The 20,362-nt window shown below is 39.8% G+C and overlaps 1 protein-coding gene across 1 annotated transcript in view; it reads right to left on the reverse strand.

Annotated features, from left to right (window-relative positions):
- Nucleotides 1-17,898: 17,898 nt before the first annotated feature.
- PCDH15 (protocadherin related 15) overlaps nt 17,899-20,362 on the reverse strand; it is a 1,723,534-nt gene continuing 1,721,070 nt past the window's right edge. The window contains exons 36-37 of the mRNA XM_032313059.1: nt 19,597-19,705; nt 17,899-18,747 (exon numbers count right to left, since the gene is read on the reverse strand). Of these exons, the coding sequence (XP_032168950.1) occupies nt 17,899-18,747; nt 19,597-19,705 (958 nt within the window). The remainder of the gene's footprint in view (nt 18,748-19,596; nt 19,706-20,362) is intronic.

Here is a 20,362-nt window from a genome sequence, read left to right on the forward strand (position 1 = left end):
TTAGGGCCGGTTATGTCCATGTGCACTATCCTGTTTTATGGCACGTGGGGAGGGTTGACAGCCAGAATCCCAGATGTAGCTGCAACTTGTTTTAGGCTGCGTGGCTGCCTATAATTTTACCTCTTCTGTGCTCACTTTTTTGCACCCAAGCCTTTCAACTCTGAATGTCAAGTGCTAGAGGCATCATGTGTTTTTAATCCAGATGTCTGGATCATTATTATATTTGAATCTGTCTGGCTCCTTTGGTCGTCTTGCTGCTCCGAGGGCGTACAGCCAGCCTTGGCTGTGGTTACTTTTACAGGTAAGAAAAAAATAGGGCTGAGTTGTCAAGGCAAAAACCTCAAAATTTAAAGTAGTTTATGTAGCCCTCCCCCTACTTCTTGTTCTGTTCATTATTCAGAAGGCAGCCAAGAAGAGATGACCCTTTTGGAAAGATAGCCACATGGAGTGACTGAACTTTGTCACTGAGGTGTGTAGAGCAGGGAGGGGTGAGGAAGGAAGAATTAGAAGTCTTTGTGAGTTGATTTTTGAGGTTTCCATCCTAGTATGTGCAACAACTCCAGATGTGTGTGGGTGGGAGGAGACATGGAAGGCCCATTGAATTCCTTGAGTGTGGGACAGCCTTTGTGAGGACTAGTGCTTCATTCTCAGACTAAATGGTCCAGAAGCAGGAATGTGAGAGATGAGTTCCAGCCTGCAGTGTTGTAATAGACTGAATGGGCTAGAAAAGTAGCACGGTAACCTGAAACGTGTTAGTAGTAGAGCCATTCCATTCAGAGCTCCCCAGAAGGGGTTCGAAATCTGATAAAACTGTTCATCAGGAATGAGCCACAGCAAGGCCCCTTGGCAAAACAGACAGAGCCACTTGGGGCAAGAATCAAGCTTTACGTTAAATGGTGGCTTCTCCACTAGAGAGAAGAACGAATGAGAGGATCTGGGATGAAATCCACATTATAAGAGCAGGTGATGCTAACCTAAACAGGCACGTGGGAAGTGGGAGAGTGATAACGTGTCCCCGGTTCTTGGGCCCATTAGAGTACATTCATCAGCAACCTGAGGTTTGAATCCAGGCCTTCTGGCTGAGATGTTTTCTCTTTTTCTTACTCAATCTTTTCCTTAGGAATCCTCCCCTTCATCTTATATGCAAAGCTTCTAGAGTGATCTTCTGTCCTGTGAGGTTGTTTTAAGTGGTTGGCCATTTGTCTGTGATAGAAGATGAAAATAGGTTCTTTGATTGTCTAGCTCCTGCCTGAGACACAGGCTTAGTTTACCTTTTCTGACCCTACCACACTCCCTTGCATTTCATTAACATGTGAAATGGAATTATTGGTCGTTTTCTGAATATATAATTTAAATTTCTTACATTTCTGGCTTTGGCACAAAATGGTCCTTCTGCTTGACTGGCATCCTCCAGTCCTCTCGTGGTCTCTCCTCCCCCACAGATGGCGGAGACTTGTCTAATTGTTCCTTTGTTGTTCTCCTTCTGGCATGTCCTTCTGTAAAGCCTTTCTTGGCTTCCAGAAACAGTGTCTGCTACTTTTTTGGAGAGGGCAAGTAGGTGCTGTTATTAATTGCTCTAGCACACACCATGCAGAGTGGTCCCTCCAGGCCAGTGAGACCAAGGTTGAGGCAGGATTTGGCAAGCTGGTTATGAAGCCATCAGTACGTGATTGTGACAGGAATCTGAAAATACAATGGAGCCATTTTGATTTTTTTTTTTAGAGAACTAATTTATAAGATTATATAAATAATGCTACTTGCACCCGTTCTTGTTGAAATATATGAATATGGAACACTAATTAATATAGTGGACATAATTAAGCTAAATTAGTACAGCAATTAAGGGGATGGCATATTCCTCATATTTCTACCTATTTATAAGAGCTCATTTCATTTGTCTAAAAAAAAGTTTCCTTAAACTCGGGCTCAAGATTCAAGAGGAGAAAAAGTCTATGTTCTGAAGAAATGAAGAAATAGGTCTGCATTTACATAGGCCATTGTCAGCGGAGAGCACAGCCGCAGAGTCATGGAAATTGCAGACCTTTACAACCCAGCTTTGATTAATGACTTAATTAAAGTGGGATTAATATATATCTGTGGGCAAGACAGAATGCTATTGGAAGGAAGTTGGAAATATTCTAGCAATCTACGCTTTCAGTAATCACTGTAGGAAATGCTGATAACAGGGGGAATAATCAGTGACCTAAACACTTGAAGACTTCCTGGAAGGAAGGCTGATGTTTGTGAGCTGGGCAAGAGAAAGTCAAGACCTACAGAAATAAGATGTGAATGCCGTTAACTAAGCCAGTATATCATACAGCAGAGTTTTTCTAAAGACCCTTAGGACAAATTTCTCTCAGGTCTTGGCAACAAGCAAAGCTGACTTATCTCTAATAATTGTTTTTTAACTTTATGTTCATTGTAAATCGTGTAACGAATTCTACTTCCCTTTTTGGTCGGACAGCTGGGGAAGATTAGGGCTAAATTAGTGGCCAGAGGGCGCCTGGGTGGCTCAGTAGGTTAAGCCACTGCCTTCGGCTCAGGTCAGGATCTCAGGGTCCTGGGATCGAGTCCCGCATCGGGCTCTCTGCTCAGCAGGGAGCCTGCTTCCCTCTCTCTCTCTCTGCCTGCCTCTCCGACTACTTGTGATTTCTCTCTGTCAAAAAAAAAAAAAAAAAAAAAAAAATTAGTGGCCAGAATAACTAATGTGTAGGACCATGGGGCACATAGGTCTGGGTGCTGATCAAACCACTGGATTCACTCTTGTCTCATCTTTATTTCTGTTTGTCTCATTCGTTCAACCTTATTCCACCTCTTGTAGTCTCTGCATTTTTGTAAATCACCATGACAACTTTCTGTTGTGAAATGGGCTGTAAAGACATAACATGGGGGGTCTGGGCACAGTCAGACTTCCTCCGTTCTAGGTAATGCCATTCCATGAGTCCAACCTCAACTCAGAGCGGCCCCAAGACTCTTCTGGACCAACTCATTTCATAGTTATGGAAGCCAAGCCAGAGATTCTGTGATGTGACCAATAGAAAATAGTAACTGGGGAATAACTAGAGCCAAAATGTATTTTTTTAATTAACATATATGTATAATTTGTTTCAGGGGTACAAGTCTATGATTCATCAGTCTTATATAATTCACAGCACTCACCACAGCACATACCCTCCCCAGTGTCCATCACCCAGACACCCCATTCCTCCCACCTTCCTCTCCTCCAGCAACCCTCAGTTTGTTTCCTGAGATTAAGAGTCTCTTATGGTTTGTCTCCCTCTCTGGTTTCATCTTGTTTATTTTCCCCTAACTTCCCTTATTATCCTCAATCTTGTTTTTCTCATATAAGTGAGATGATATGATAATTGTCTTTCTCTGATTGACTTATTTCACTCAGCATAATACCCTCTCGTTCCATCCATATCATTGCAGATGGTAAGATTTCATTTTTGATGGATGCATAATACTATTGCTATAAACATTCAGGTGCATGGGCCCTTCAGATCTCTACATTTGTATCTTTAGGGTAAACACCCAGTAGTGTGATTGCTGGGTCTTAGGGTAGTTCTGTTTTCAACTTTTTTTTTTTTTTAAAGATTTTATTTATTTATTTATTTGACAGACAGAGATTACAAGTAGGTTGAGAGGCAGGCAGAGAGAGAAGGAAGCAGGCTCCCTGCTGAGCAGAGAGCCCGATGCGGGACTTGATCCCAGGACCTGAGATCATGACCTGAGCCGAAGGCAGCGGCTTAACCCACTGAGCCACCCAGGCACCCCTGTTTTCAACTTTTTGAGGAACCTCCATACTGTTTTCCAGAGTGGCTGCCCCAGCTTGCATTTCTACCAACAGTGTAGAACGGTTCCCCTTTCTGCACATCCTTGCCAACTGTCATTTACTGACTGGTTAATTTTAGCCATTTTGAGTGGTGTGAGGTGGTATCTCATTGGGGTTTTGATTTGTATTTCTCTGATGCTGAGTGATGTGGAGTACTTTTTCATGTGTCTGTTGGCCATGTGGATGTCTTGTTTGCAGAAATGTCTGTACATGTCTTCTGCCCACTTCTTGATTGGATTATTTGTTCCTTGGGTGTTGAGTTTGATAAGTTTTTTATAGATTTTGGATACTAGCCCTTTATCTGGTATGTAATTTGCAAATATCTTCCTCATTCTATCAGTTGTATTTTGGTTTTGTCTATTGTTTCCTTGGCTGTGCAGAAGGTTTTTATCTTGTTGAAGTCTCAGTATTTGATATTTCATATTTGCCCTTGCTTCCCTTGCCTTCAGTGATGTGTCCAGAAAGAAGGTGATGTGGTTGAGGTCAAAGAGGTTGCTGCCTGTGTTCTTCTTGAGGATTTTGATGGATTCCTATCTCACATTGAAGTCTTTCATCCATTTTGAGACTTTTTTTGTGTGTATGGTGTAAGGAAATGGTCCAGTTTCATTCTTCTGTATGAGGCTGTCCAATTTTCCCAACACCATTTGTTGAAAAGACTGCCCCCCCCCACACTGGACATTCTTTCCTGCATTATTGAAAATTTGTTGACTACAGAGTTGAGGGTCCACTTCTGGGCTCTCTATTCTGTTCCATTGATGTACGTGTCTGTTTCTGTGCCAGTACCATGCTGTCTTGAGAATTACAGCTTTGTAATAGAGCTTGAAGTCCAGAATTGTGATGCCACCAGCTTTGGTTTTCTTTTTCAACATTCCTCTAGTTACTCAGGGTCTTTTTATTTTTATTTTTTTTCTGGTTCCATTACAAATTTTACAATTATTTGTTCCATTTCTTTAAAAAAAGTTGATGGTATTTTGATAAGGATTGCATTACATGTGTATATTGCTCTAAGTAGCTTAGACATTTTCACAATATTTGTTCTTCCAATCCATGAGCATGGAATGTTTTTCCATTTATTTGTGTCTTTCTCCATTTCTTTCATGAGTGTTTTATAGTTTTCTGAGTACAGATCCTTAACCTCTTTGGTTAGGTTTATTCCAAGGTATCTTATGGTTTTGGGTGCAGTTGTACATGGGATTGACTCCTTAATTTCTCTTTCTTCTGTCTTATTGTTGGTGTATAGAAATGCAACTGATTTTTGTGCATTGATTTTATATCCTGACACTTTACTGAATTCTTGTATGAGTTCTAGCATTTTTGGGGTGGAGCCTTCCGAGTTTTCCACATAAAGTATCCTATCATCTGCAAAGTGTGAGTTTGACTGCTTATTTGCTGATGTGGATGCATTTTATTGCTTTTTGTTGTCTGATTGCCAAGGTGAGGACTTCTAGTACTATGCTGAATAGCAGTTGTGAAATGGACACCCCTGCCATGTTCCTGACTTTAGGCAAAAATCTCTCAGTTTTGCCCCATTGAGAATGATATTTTCTATGGGCTTTTCATAGGATGGCTTTTATGCTATCGAAGTATGTTCCCTCTATGCCTACACTGTGAAGAGTTTTAATCAGATGTTGAACCAACCTCGCAGCCCAGGATCAGTCCCTCTTGGGCGTGGAGAACAATCCTTTTAATGTACTGTTGGATCCTGTTGCCTAGTATTTGGGTGAGAATTCTTGCATCCGTGTTCATCAAGGATATTGGTCTGTATTTCTCCTTTTTGATGGGGTCTTTGTCTGGTTTTGGGATCAAGGTGATGCTGGCCTCATAAAATGAGTTTGGAAGTTTTCCTTCCATTTCTATTTTATGGAACAGTTTCAGGAGAATAGGTATTAATTCTTCTTTACATGTTTGGTAGAATTCCCCTGGGAAGCCATCTGGCCCTGGGCTCTTGTTTGTTGGGAGATTTTTTAATTACTTCCTCAATATCCTTACTGGTTATGGGTCTGTTTGGGCTTTCTATTTCATCCTGGTTCAGTTTTGGTAGTTTATACATCTCTAGAAATGCATTCGTGTCTTCCAGATTATCTAATTTGTTGGCATATAGTTGCTCATAATATGTTCTTATAATTGCTTGTGTTTCTTTGGTGTTGGTTGTGATCTCTCCTGTTTCATTCATGATTTTATTAATTTGGGTCCTTTCTCTTTTCTTTCTGAGAAGTCTGGTCATTGGCTTATCAATCTTTTAATTCTTTCAAAGAACTGGCTCCGAGATTTCTTGATCTTTTCTACTGTTCTTTTTGTTTCTATTTAGTTGATTTCTGCTCTGATCTTTATGATTTCTCTTCTCCTCCTGGGTTTAGGCTTTTTGTTGTTCTTTCTCCAGATCTGTGTGTAGAGTTAGGTTGTATATTTGAGATCTTTCTTGTTTTTTTTGAGAAAAGCCTCTATTGCAATATACTTTCCTCTCAGGACTTCCTTTCCTGTGTCCAAAGATTTTGAACATTTTGAACATTTGTTTTGAAAACAAATGTTTTCATTTTCATTTGTTTCCATGGATTTTTTTCAATTCTTCTTTAATTTCCTGATTGACCCATTCATTCTTTACTAGGGTGCTCTGTAGCCTCCATATATTTGAGTTCTTTCCAAATTTCCTCCTGTGATTGAGTTTTAGCATCAGAGCATTGTGGTCTGAAAACTTGTAGGGAATGATCCCAATCTTTTGGTACTGGTTGATACCTGATTTGTGTCCCAGGATGTGATCTATTCTGGAGAATGTTCCACGTGCATTAGAGAAGAATGTGTACACATTGTTGCTTTGGGATGGAATGTTATGAGTATATCTGTGATGTCCATCTGGTCCAGTGTGTCATATAAAGCCTTTATTTCCTTGTTGATGTTTTGCTTAGATGATCTGTCCACATCCATGAAGGGAGTGTTAGAGTCCCCTAGTATTATTGTATTATTGTCTATGTGTTTCTTTTATTTTGTTATTTGTTATTAATTGGTTTGTATCATTGGCTGAGCAATTGGCTGAGCAATATTTAAAATTGTTAGATCACCTTGTTGTATAGACCCTTTAAGTATGATATGGTGTCCTTTCTCATGTCTTAGTACAGTGTTTGGCTTAAAGTCTGATTTGTCTGATAAATGGATTGCCACCCCAGGTTTCTTTTGATGTCCATTACCATGATATATGGTTTTCTACCCCCTCACTTTCAATCTGGAGGTGTCTTTGGGTCTAAAATGAGACTCCTCCTGTAGACATCATATCTATGGGTCTTGTTTTTTTTATTCATTCTGATACCCTGTGTCGTTTGATTGGGACATTTAGCCCATTTACATTCAGGGTAACTATTAAAAGATAGAAATTTAGTACTACTGTATTGCCAGTAAGGTGACTGTGACTGTATATTATCTCTTTCCTTTCTGGTCTATGTTACTTTAAGGCTCTTCCTTTGCTTAGAAGACCCCTTTCAATACTTCTGTAGACCTGGTGTGGCGTTTGCAAATTCTTTTAGTTTCTGTTTGTCCTGGAAGCTTTTGATCCCTCCTTCTATTTTCAATGACAGCCTAGCTGGATATAGTATTCTTGGATGCATATTTTTTCATGAATATATCATGCCAGTCTTTTCTGGCCTGCCAGGTCTCTGTGGATAAGTCTTCTTCCAATCTAATGTTTCTACTGTTGTAGGTTACAGACATCTTGTCCCAAGTTGCTCTCAGGATTTTCTCTTTGTCCCTGAGATTTGTAAGTTTCACTATTAGATGAGAGGGTGTTGGCCTATTTTAATTGATTTTGAGGGGGTTCTCTGAGCCTCCTGGATTTTGATGCCCATTTCCCTCCCCAAATTAGGGGAGTTCTCTGCTACAATTTTGCTCTGATGTACTTTCTTCCCCCCCTTTTCTTCTGGGATCCCAATTATTCTAATATTGTTTTACTTTATGGTATCACTTATATCTTGAATTCTTCCCTTGTGACTCAGCAATTGTTTATTTCTCTCTTTGTCAGTTTCATTATTCTCTATCATTTGGTCTTTGTTGCTACTTCTCTCTTCTGCCTCATTTATCCTAGCAGTTGGATCCTCCAATTTTTATTGCACCTCATTAAGGGTCTTTTCAAAATTTCAATTTGGTTAGATTTTAGTTCTCTGGAAAGGGAGTCTATAGTGTCTTCTGTGCTTTTTTTCAAGACCAGCTAGTATCTTTTTAATCATTATTCTGAACTCTAGCTCTGACATCTTACTAATGTCCATATTGATTAGGTCCCTGGCAGTCAGTACTTCCTCCTGTTCTTTCTTTATTTTTTTTTTTTTCTTGAGGTGAGTTTTTCTATTTTGTCATTTTTTCCAGAGAAGAATAGATAAATGAGAGAACAAAATTCTAAAAGGGTAACAATGACCCAGAGAAATATACACTAAATGAATCAGAAGAGACCTGAAACCTGCTGGGGGACTGGGAGGAAGGAAAAAAATATATATTAGGCTGATGAATAGAACAGAACCACACACTTGATTTTGGGTGTATCTGGTCTGTTAGAAAAAACTGCCTCCCAAAATTTTAAAGAAAGAAATACTTAAATATATATACAAAAATAAGGGTAAATATGATGAAGGGATAGAGCATGACTGTAAAGATGAAAATTAAAGAAAGATTGTAAAAATGAAATTGATAAGTTGGTTCAAAAAGGAAAAAAATAAAACACACACACACACACACACACACATACACAGACCCCAAATAGAGAATGTGATCAAGTGGGATACTAGAACAAAGCCATACATTACATTTCTGGTATATTTTGACCTGTTAAAAGAAACTGTAACCAAAATTTTAAAGAGTAATATATATATAGTTAAATATAGTAGATAGGATATGACTGTAAAAATGAAAATTAAAAAATAATTTTAATAAAGGAATTAATAAGATGTTGCTTGAGCAAGGATAGAAGAAAAATCCTCCCAAAAAATAGAAAAAGAGAAAAAGAAAGTTGAAAAAAATTAACTTTTAAAGACTAAAGAATCAGGAGAGAAAAGCCATAAATTCTATGCTCTGTATTTCATCAGCTCTGGAGTTCCGCTGTTCTTGTTGATCAGTGAACTTGGTCTTGGCTGGATGTTCTTGGTGATCTTCTGGGGGGAGGGGGCTTGTTGCAGTGATTCTCAAATGTCTTTGCCCGAGGTGGAATTGCACCACTCTTGCCAGGGGCCGGGCTAAGTAATCTGCTCAGGTTCACTCTCAATAGTTTTTGTTTCCTGAATGCTTTCCATTTAGCTTTGGAGGGGGAGAATGAAAAGGGAGGCCTCCCAATCTCTGGCCCGTAGCAGCCGAGAGCTTGAGGCCCCACTCCTCAGTACACCTTCAGAGAAAAACTGTCAGTCACTCCTGTCTCCTTGGTCTCTGGCCACACTCGGAGCTCACCAGGACTGTGCCGAGCATTTCTTTCTCTGGTGCGTGGCTCTGTTTGGAGTCTCCAGACCCAGCAGATTCCTGTCACATGCTGCTGCGTTGCTCCTCCAGGGGGAGGAAGGGGGCTATCCCTGGTTCTGCCACTTGTTGGGTCCTTGGAGTAGCCCACCTGGGCTGTGGGCCATGGTTATAGCAACCGTGAGCTGAGAGCCCCTTCCTCGCCTTCATTTTTGCAGCCGGCTTCCCCGCTCTGATATCTAGGATCTCTGCCACACTCAGACACCCCCAGTCTTTCTGTGACCCCAAGGGCCTGAGACCACACTGTCCCCATAAAGGCTACCCTCCCTACCCCCAATTAGCCTCTGGACCATTGTCCCTCAGTGGAGTAGACTTCTAAAAGTTCTGATTTTGTGCTCCACTGATCTATCCCTTTTCTGGAGCTGGCTGACGGAGGCTCCCTCCCCCCACGGTGTATATTTCCATATATTGCTTCAGATTTACTTCTCTGCATGTCCTACCCTCCAGAAGGTGGTCACTTTTCTATTCATAGAATTGCTGCTATTCTTTTCTTTGATCTCCTGTTCAGTTTGTAGGTGTTCAAAATTGTTTGATAATTATCTAGCTGAGTTCTTGGGATCCAACAAAATTAGGTCTCCTACTTGTCCACCATCTTGCTTCTCGCTCCCCAAAATGTATTCTTTAAGCAACATTGGGAAACTGACTGATATGCACGTTGGAATATTGACTAGATAGTAATGTGTTGGTAGGTTAGGACCCAAATTATTTCAGCACTAAAATAAAGATTGGTGGTTCTTCAGATAAATCTGTGTCTGGGTGGTAGCCAGGACCTGATAGAAATCTAATAATGCTTTTTAGATACTGTTTGTAGCCTATGCTTATTGCTCACCAAGCAGGTTATAGCAGCTGTGATATCTCAGTTATACATGCTGGCATGAATAAGCCTTTAAGGGTTAGTTTGAAAAGGCATACAGTGTATATGAGCCACTTTTAAAAGGCAAATATTTGTTGTATCAGGAGTATATATTTCTAGTTGCCCCTTTGCACACCATCTAAAAAATAACTGTCTTAATATTATAGGCACAAATACCTGTCCCTATGGAGAAAACACACGCTGATGGATATTGATGGTGAGTTTAATACTATAAATAAAATTAGGTGACATGTGAGAGTCAGTAAAAGTAGTATTTGGGTGAATGTGTTGTTTTATTTATACGAATTTAAATATGTCTGTGTAACTAAAGTCGATTTAAATATGTGAACATGGGTTCATACCATTTTTATGTTTATCCAACATTTACATAGGTATCATTTACATTCTCTGTCCCATCTGTAGCTACATATATTTGCCTATCTTTTTATTTAAAAGCTAGCTAAAATTTCTTTTCTCCTCCTCATCCTATGAATGATATTTTTATAGGGTTTGAGAAATAAGAATTCTATATAGGAGATGGCAGAGGTAAAGAAATCTCCTGGAAAGTAGGTAGCAAAGGGACCCAGAATCACAGTTAACTGAAATTTCCAGACCATTTTTTGTCAGTATGCTCTTTTACGTAAATCGTGATGTTGAGATTGGGTTAGAGGGCCAGATTTTTATAAAAACCTTCTGTTTCACATCAAATTCAAAAGAACCAGTGTTAATTCAGTGATTTCATGAAAGAGCATTTAAGGTTAAAGTGTTTAGATGAAAATGAAGCAGGTTTTGGTTGAGACTTCTCAGTGGCCCCACACGTGCATTTACTCTCTTGACAGGTGCTTCTTTTTTAAAATTATATAGAAAATTATATAGAAGCCCAAGCCCAGGGGAAAAGTTCTATAAATTTCTTTCTTTTCTCTTTGAATACCTATACCTGTAACTTAGAATAGCTACTCTGTGGACTAGATCAATAAAATGTATACCTGCATTTAGCCAGTAAAACATTAGAAGGCTTTTGTGGAGAAAAATGCAAAGGAGGTTGTCTAATCTTCTGCTCTGTACATATAGCTACATTATAGAAATGGCCATTATAGAAATGGCCAAGTAGGTACAGATTAAATATTCGATTTTATCTCTCAGTTGAAGTGAATGTTATTAGTGCCATGTTCCAATGAAGGGGGAAAATTGTAAAATGACATGCACGAAGTTACACATTGATGGCAAGAATGAACTCACGCAGGGGCACCTGGGTGGCTCAGTGGGTTAAGCCACTGCCTTCGGCTCAGGTCATGATCTCAGGGTCCTGGGATCGAGTCCCGCATCGGGCTCTCTGCTCAGCAGGGAGCCTGCTTCCTCCTCTCTCTCTCTCTCTCTCTGCCTGCCTCTCTGCCTACTTGTGATCTCTCTCTGTCAAATAAATAAATAAAATCTTTAAAAAAAAAAAAAAGAATGAACTCACGCAATATTTTCCTTAATGGTTATTGTTTATGTAGGGTGTGTGGGCCCTGGAAATATAGGGATACATAGAATTCTACCTGTGATATGACACCAGAATGACAAAGGACTGGGAATTCTGTTTTCATGATGGTTGTCTTAGAAAATTTATTCTTCCCAATCCTGATTGTTTGAGATAAAAGGAGATTAAAATTACTGTATCATCAGCTGCATTACAAAGTTCTAGTAGGGAAATATGGCATATTTCCTGTGGGCAGAGAGGTGGATGATGGATAATTAGATGTAGATACAAGTGTACAAACTGTAAATCTCTGAAACATCAGCCTTCTCTCCTGTTTAAGACCTGATGTAACTTTATGTCAGCTATGTTCTTTGATATATTTATTCTAATATTTTATTTATTTGAAAGAGAGAGGGGGGAACACAGGTTGGGGGGAGGGCAGGGCGAGTGGAAAGCAGACTCCCTCCTGGCCAAGGACCCTGATGTGGGATTCAATCCTAATACTCAGGGATCATGACCTGAGCCAAAGGCAGAGGCTGAATGGACTAAGTCCCCCAGGTGCCTCCTATTTAGCATTTCTAAGAATGTAACTGATTGTATATGAACACCTTCATGTTTAAGTAATTATATTGTTTTTTAAACAAATAGATGGCCAGTATTTTAGGAAACACAGTGTCCATCCTTCTTAGACTTGTGTACATGACTGAAATGTCTAAAAAAAAGATGAGAGTTTTAAAGGATGCTTTCTTTCTCTGCATCATTCAAAGAGTCTGCAGAGCAGGTTTTTCTTGTGCTATCAAACCGAAAAGACTAAACATATAAATGGGAGAATAGTTACTGATTTTTATCCCCACCTGACAGAATAATGAGAAACAATTTTCTCCAAATGGAAATTTATTTTGAAACATTGTGTAGTGAGTAACAATGCATTTTAACTGAAAATTTCTAATTCATATTCCTCATACAGTAAAGTAATATTTGTTAAGGAAAAATAGGTGTTTGGAAAGCAGTGAATGTGTTGATAATTTCCCAAACCATAGACAAAGTTCAAATCTTCCATACATGTGCTTAACTTACCATAAATTTAAAGTAAATTGCAGTTAGAAGAAAACATACCAGTCTAAAAAGTAAAGATCGTTATAAAGATCGAGGTCCACAAATGCAAAAACAAGAGAGAGGAAAGTAAAACAAAGGAATTGATGGGATCATTTGAGAAGAGGGAGAAACTATCCATAAAAATAGAGGTCCTCAATATTATTTGGAACCTATCCCTCAGGCTATCACTATTTGCAGGCACCAGTGGGCATCTGCCCTGAGAATAGATTAGCACTTTCTGCCTATTTTACGAATTAACTGATGTGGTATACAGAAGCCCCACTTAGCGGACAGATTGCAGAAAGTGGAGCAGAACAAGAAAAAAGCAAAGTTCACGAAAGAAAAGAAAGAACATGTCTTCCCTCAAGCATCAGTATTCTTTTTTTTTTTTTTTCTGGCTGGATACACAAATGCGATTAATGGTCATTTAGTAGTGGTCACTATCCTTTTTGGAAGAACCACTTAGGATAAATAACGTGTTTCAACCTCCCTGTTCACAATGTGGTCTAAAACAAATCAAAACACAACAATGTGGTCTGATAACACAAATGACATATCACATATAAAATTCAAGGCAAATGTCTTTTTTTTCTGGATTTAAAAAGATCCTTTTGGCTAACCTACAGTAAGGATTCTATGACAACTCTCAGAGTCTATAATTAATGAAAATGAGAAGCCTGGGCCAAGAAGGTAGCATCTGTGAGCTGATGGCCAGAGTCACAAATGTTCTGTCACCTTAACTTTATGGTCTCATTCTTCCCCCAATGGCCCTCCCAGCCCACATGATCTTCTGAAGTCTGCAGGTTTAGCAGTAATAGTCTTAGCAGTTTGTTCTCATCTTGAGCAGCTGGTATCTCATGTTCCTTCTTCCTGATTGAAAGCCAGTATGGACTAAGAACAACAATCACTATGCCTATCTAGGAAAAATGACCACCTATTTCTTTACAAGCATTTACATAGAAACATCATTTATGTCAAGTATTAAATTTAAACTACTTGGACATCTCCCCTGGGCTCCACAATTTTAATCCTGAGTCAGACTATTCTAGAACAGTGTAAGTCCTATACTGCTTACCTTGATACTATCTCCATTCACTTAGGGAGAGGTTAACTTCATGATTGTTTTTACTGAAGCGGTCAACTAGAAATTGCAGAAATATGTCTGCTAAGTAGGTTGTGGTATTTTGATTTTTCCTTATAAAAAATGAGCCTTAAAATACAGTGACATCTCTTATTATCAAGACATTAGTCTTCTGCCCACTTCAGCTCTCTTGAACAGTGCTCAGATCCCAATAGCAGTCCCAAAAAGTTTCTGTGAATCACCAGATTTTGTTTGAATCCACATGCCTGATCTCTGTCTCAGGTCTAATAATTTTGCAAGAAGAAGCAAAACAAACAAAAACACAGACTTTTGCACCAGGAATTAGAAATAAACTGGAAGATAAATTTTGGAGAGTGGCAAAGTGACAAAATTAGTTAAATATCACAGCCTGAAATGGGAGAAAGAGAGATAAAACTCTTGCAAAGTGACATCATGGGATGCCAGGTGAGACAACCCTCAGACATGAAGGAAAAAATGTAGTTAGTGATCTCTGATTGAACAAGTAGGAAAATATAATATGTGCAATCTAACTTCTAACTGAAATATGGTATCCTAAAAACAATTGGTTTGGTACTTTAAGGAGTAAGCTTTGGAGTTGAGTGGTACAGGTCATTCTTTGTCAAAATTTAATATGAGTACAAAGCGCCTTGAGATCTTGTGAGACCCCCAAGTAGATTGGGGGTATGAGCAAGACTCTGTATTTCTAACACGCTAATGTTAGAATGCCACATTTCTTTCCAGTTAATGCTGGTAGTTTTTCCAGCTAGGGTAATAGAAGACATTGATTTCCAATTATGTCAGATAAATGAGATGTTCCTGCATTTGATCTTAAGCACTTTTTGAAACCTGAAATTAAAAAATGTAAGTTGGCAAGTTCATGTTACATATAATTCATTCCCTTTGGAAAGAAAGAAACAGCATTATAATCAACAATTTTTAAACTATGAAACGTGAGAGAGAAATTAGAAGTGCATTATTCAGTCTCTCTCAACCATATAATAAGCATGCATGAGAGAATTTTATTGAAATCTTAACTTTGTCAATAGTGTGCAAAATTTAAGGGGAACTCTATATCATATGAACTCATATTCACTACAATTCTGAATTTTCTCTTATATTGTGTCATCCTTTTCACATCTGGAGAGTATGCAACACACAAGGCAAGTATCTTGGGCTTGGTTTTTTGTTATTTTTTTTGGAAAGGATACTTGTTTTTCATTTATGTTAATGATGAAACACTGTGCTTTGTTCAGTGGTGAAAAACCAAGATTCTGCTTTTTGATAAAAACAAACAAACAAAAGGCCCGGGCAATCATTTTCTGGTTCTGCACTTTATGCACATAAATATTATGGGTATTAAAATATTCCATAAATAAGCTGGACCGAGGAGAAGTGATAATACTATAATACACTTGAAGCTATGGATTTATACCCTTTGTAGGTGTTTCACCTATTATATGAATTCTTGACCCTGCCAAATTCCTTTACACCGACTTTATAAAATATTCATGACGGATGACATTAATGTGAGACTTCTCCGCTCTGACTTCATCTTTCATATGGAAGTTGTGGTTCTAGATGCATTACTGACAGTTTGGTCCTTTCCCACCTCAGTAAGCTTTCGCTGAGGGGGAGATTTCTGTGATGCTCCGGATAATTATTTCACTTCAGGTGGCAAAACTAAATCACCTGTGTTTTGTGTGGATGGAGTGTTCATGAAGAGTGTGTGTGTGTGGTGGGGGGGGGCAGCAGGAAAAGTTGTGAGTGATAATTATAAAAGAGATATGATTTCAAATGTTCTTTAGAAGGTCAACAGATGCATATGTAAAAATCTGAGTGACTATATCAGACAATAAGGAAAATAAGCTCATGATTCTAAGTAATTTACAGATTTTCACATTTGCTATCTTTAAAAAAATCAGGATGGTATAGACAGCAACTGTATAAACCCATTTCCTGTAAAATCCTCTAATTTTCCCCATTTTTTTTGAAAAGTAAATCCACAACATGTACCAAAAAACACTACGTGAAGCTAGAGATGAAGAGTAATTTAGGTTAATCAATCAAATATAAATGATTACTTAGTAAATTATTTCTCATTTATTAAAATGGGGAAAAAAAAAAAAGGCAAGACCCAACCAAACAGCTAAATGGTAAGTTTAAATGATAGATCATTCAGGGAATCTAGAGTCTGTCCAAAAAGATTATCTGGGAAGAACAATTAATTGATACAAAGGCAAGTGCAAATTTGTGTCTTTTTAAACTTTAAAGCATGTCGTTCAAAGTTTCAGCTTGTGTGCGTGATATAAATCCCATACATCATTTTTTCAGTGACGATAAAAAGCGCAGTTTATTAAAAACTGAAGTAAAAATCAAAATAACTTTTTTTTTTTTTTTTAAAAAAACCGGTCACAGTTTCGTCATTGGTATATGGAGGTTGTTCCAGGGGCCCATCCAAAGCTCCTCGTCGTCTGAGTGCGTGTGGTCACTCTGGAATTCCAAAGTCTCCTTGATGTTCTTCCTGTCAACCACGGACTCCTGTTCAACTGTGCTTTTCAGCCTGGACCCCAGTGGCTTCCCCGAGGTACCGTCGGTCCCCACAGGGCAAGGGGCAAATGTAACCAGAGTCGGTCTCGTGTGCATCTTCTCAGTAGGGAATGGCCCCTTTGATAACGTGTTCAGGGGAACACTCTCCTCGTGTGTCACTGCCAGCTTGTCAAGTTTCTTAAAGTGCCTCCCCAGGCGCCCAGGAGAAGTCGCTTTTAAGGTATCGGTGAGGCAGGCCCGGCGGGTTCTCACCACAGACCCGTTCTGGGCAATGTAGATGTTGCCGTTGATGTTACTGTGTGTGCCGGGATGGTGAAGACGGTTCCTCTGACATTCCGGAGCACTGTCTTCGCCAGTGGAGCTCGTTTCGTACTCGCGATCCACAACTAACTTGATCATTCCTTGTCTCGCCCACTGCCAAAATAAAACACAGGGAGTCAAAGGAATGAAAGGAGCAAAGGGGACAAGGTCTGTGAAATTCAAAACTGTTGACAGAAAGCCATTAAAGGTTAAAGAACTCAGAAGAGGGGAGGAGACCTTGTATTCTTTTCCGCCAACTGTCCACTGGTTTTAGAGCTTAACTTCTGAAGAAGGGGTTGCCCAGTTAAGAAGCAGACGTTTTAGGAAGCACTTGTATTCTAGATCAGATTAGTGCTCTACATGAAAGGGAAAAGTGTATGTGTTACTTAAATTTAGATAAGGATCTGATCCATTGTTTAACAGTTGCTCTATTCTTCTACGAAGTCAAATTGAAGGAAACACACAGTATTAGTATAGTCTGTTTATACTAATACTTCCTTTTTCCAAATTTTAAGGACTTTTTAAAGCTGCATCATTCTAATTTCTAATTAACATTTCATTATTAGCCAAACTTTTTGTATCCTTTTTGTATTCACTTGGAATATCCTGGTTTTCTGGATCATTTTATTTCAACAGATGTGACCTGGAAAGAAAGAATCTTCCCATCCTGAATCATTCAGTAATACACAAAAATGAAAATGAATGATTATAAACTTCCTCTAGTAAGCAACTGGAACACAATGGACATTTCTACAAATTTATTTTTCTTTTACCAATCCTTCTGCCAGCTGAAATGTACACACATGCAAAAGTAGACTTTTATAGAGGCCTCAGTTGTTGCCAGTGTTGTCCTAATGATTTATTGTCTACAGATGAAATAAAAACGTGCCCATGTACTCCCCAAATCCATCCCAGCAGGCAGGGCGGCCCTGGTAATGCCCAGTGCATTCACAGAAACCCCACTGGCAGATACCAACTGCGGACTCAGGGCTCGTCTTTGGGATGGCTAACAGAGGAAGATGAGGCAGTCTGACCCTAATGTGCTCTGACGTACAAGTCTACTCGGTGCGCACATATGCTCCCCTTCCTGGCATGCTTCCAGTCCTAGGTCAGCGAGAGGTCACAGTCACGTTCCTCCCTTGGAGCGTCACTGCAGAGAGCACACAGAAAGCACGGCACGCAAGAGCACTCGCCACGGCAAACTCCCACCTCCTGGGCCCCGCGTCTCAGAGTGCCGTGTTGTCGTCCTCAGAGCCGGCTCCCGGGGGCTGCTCCCGGGGTGCTTTCTTGTGGGTGGCCCGCTCGGGCACCTGGTAGCCCCAGGGCCCTCCGGACTGGCTTTCGCTGCTGCTGCTGCTGACGCTGCTGCCCGGCTCGGACTCCTCCTCGCTGCCCCCACCTGCCTCCACCGAAACAGACTCTGCACTGCCCTCCTCCTCGGGGACCTCGAGGCCTGCGGGCTCCTCTTCAGGGCCCAGCTCAGTCTCCTCTCCTGCTTCCTCCTCCACCGCCGGCTCTTCCTCCAGCTCTTCCGGGGGCTCCTCTCTTCTCCTTTTGACCGGCTTGACCTCCTCAACCACAGGCCGCCTTCTGGCCAGAAAGATGTTTTTCCGGGCCTTCTCCCCTTCCGACTCTGTGGACTCTGACTCTTCTGAAGATGGAGTCGAGCTCTCTTCCTCCTCCGAGGGGGTCTCTGACTCGGACTCCTCTTCCGTGGTCTCTGACTCACTGAATTCGGACTCTTCCTCACTGTACTCAGTGTAGTCGCTGGAGGACTCCTCCTCCGACTCCACCGTGCTTTCCGTGGCTTCTTCTTGGTCCAGAGTGAGCTTCAGGTAATCTTTATCCACTTCCTCAAGGCGTCTCTGCCACTCTTCCCCCTCCAGGTCAGAGAGGCCCCTTCTGTCCGCGAGCCCTCGAACTTTCTTGAAAATCATTGGGAAGATCCTGGCTCTCTTCCACGTTGTGTACGTGGGCTCGGCTGGCAGTGGCTTCTCAATGGTGACCACTACTTCCTCCTCCTCACTAGGCTCTCTAACTTCAACTTTGGGTTTTCTAATTCTCTTTGCCTCTTCCTGAAAATCACGAAAAGGCAATTGAACCGTCAGCTCGAGGCTGGTTAGGCTAGGACCTTGTGGCACCCAAGTCAAGCAGGGATGACTCTGCAGGGTTATGACTGGTTTCGGAGAAGCAGACCCAGTTCTCCACCATTCATCCCCACTGCGTATGGATGCAAAGTGATCACGAAGAAGTATTTTATTTTGGCTTATACTATACAGTACTAAAATCTAAGGCCTTCTAATTTTTTTTTTCTCATTCAGAGTTTATTTTAGATTTTAGATCAAAGGAGAAAGAAGTAATCATCACCTCTCCTCTCTCCCTATGGTTTCTTTAATGAAATTATGTGACAGTTGACTATTTTCTCAATTTTAAACGGGGTAAAGCTACAGTGACATTGATTTGTTTTTGTTTTACATGAACGTTCCAAGTAAATATTAAAGGCAAAGTGACTCATGTTAATTAAGACATACATGACAGAATTCTGTTAAACATATTGGCGGTAATATTTTGTTTCTGTCTGGCAACTGTACTTTTCCATGATTTTTAGGTATGCCAGACAATGTGGTTACCAAAGTAACCACTGTTTTGCAGAATAGTGTTTATTATGTATTTGATTATAATGATAACTTTTAGGATTATAGAAAATATAAACTTTATTGTGGCTTTATTTCAGGCATTTAACATTTTATAGAAGGAAATAAATTAGACTTTCACAACAATTAATTTCCTTCTATAAACAGGGCAATGAAATGGTCTGCATTATTAAATTTCTACAGAAAATGAGTAGTAAGTGAATAGGATGAAAAATTTTTGGAATTTTTTGCAGCCTGCTATTCAACTAGGGTTAAACATTATGGCATTACCTCTTCCTCCTCATACTCCTCCTCGGCTTCACCAACTACCTCCCCATACTCCTCTGGTCCAGCCGGTGGTAACAGACGGCGACGGCTTCCATACTGAGGCATTTCATACCTGAAACAGAAACTTACAGCCTTTAGCATGTTTCCATGAGGTCCTGGAAACCATGACTGATCTTTTTTCTTCTTTATTCTCATCCTTCAATCAGCAGATATTTATACAGTGCCTATCATGCTCCTTGTCAGCTAGTTACAAAACCATAGCTAAGAACTACAACCTGTTGGCCAGTGGTTTTTGCCATGATGGTATCCTAGAGCAACTGTAAAAAGAGGTTATTTCAGATTTAAGTTTTGGGAGAGACTGTTGCTTAGAGAAGGGGATATAGTTCCTTAATTAGTTGAAGAATTTAGAGCAGGAAATAGATTCTCTGTAAAACAAATAGCTTATTCAGGACATAACATTTCTATCTTACAGTGAAGATCTGCTTCAAACATGGTCTGGAATGGTGTATGCAATCCTCTTCTGTAACTTTAGAAATCAGTTAACGTGTGTGTATAGTGACTTAAAATGCTTATTACTAGATTCTAAAATATGTTTTCTTCTTAATCCCTTGGGAAAATCTTGAGCCTGACTAGTTAGATAAACATCTCATATGCACGAAATGGTGAATTCAGGAATTGAGCAAATATGTTTGACTTCTATTTCTCATTTAAATAATTTTGAATCATTTTACTGCATCGTTAAAGTTGTAGTCAGTATCAACATGGAACA

The sequence above is a fragment of the Mustela erminea genome, chromosome 14 (genome assembly GCF_009829155.1).
Source record: "Mustela erminea isolate mMusErm1 chromosome 14, mMusErm1.Pri, whole genome shotgun sequence".
Lineage (NCBI taxonomy): Eukaryota > Metazoa > Chordata > Mammalia > Carnivora > Mustelidae > Mustela > Mustela erminea.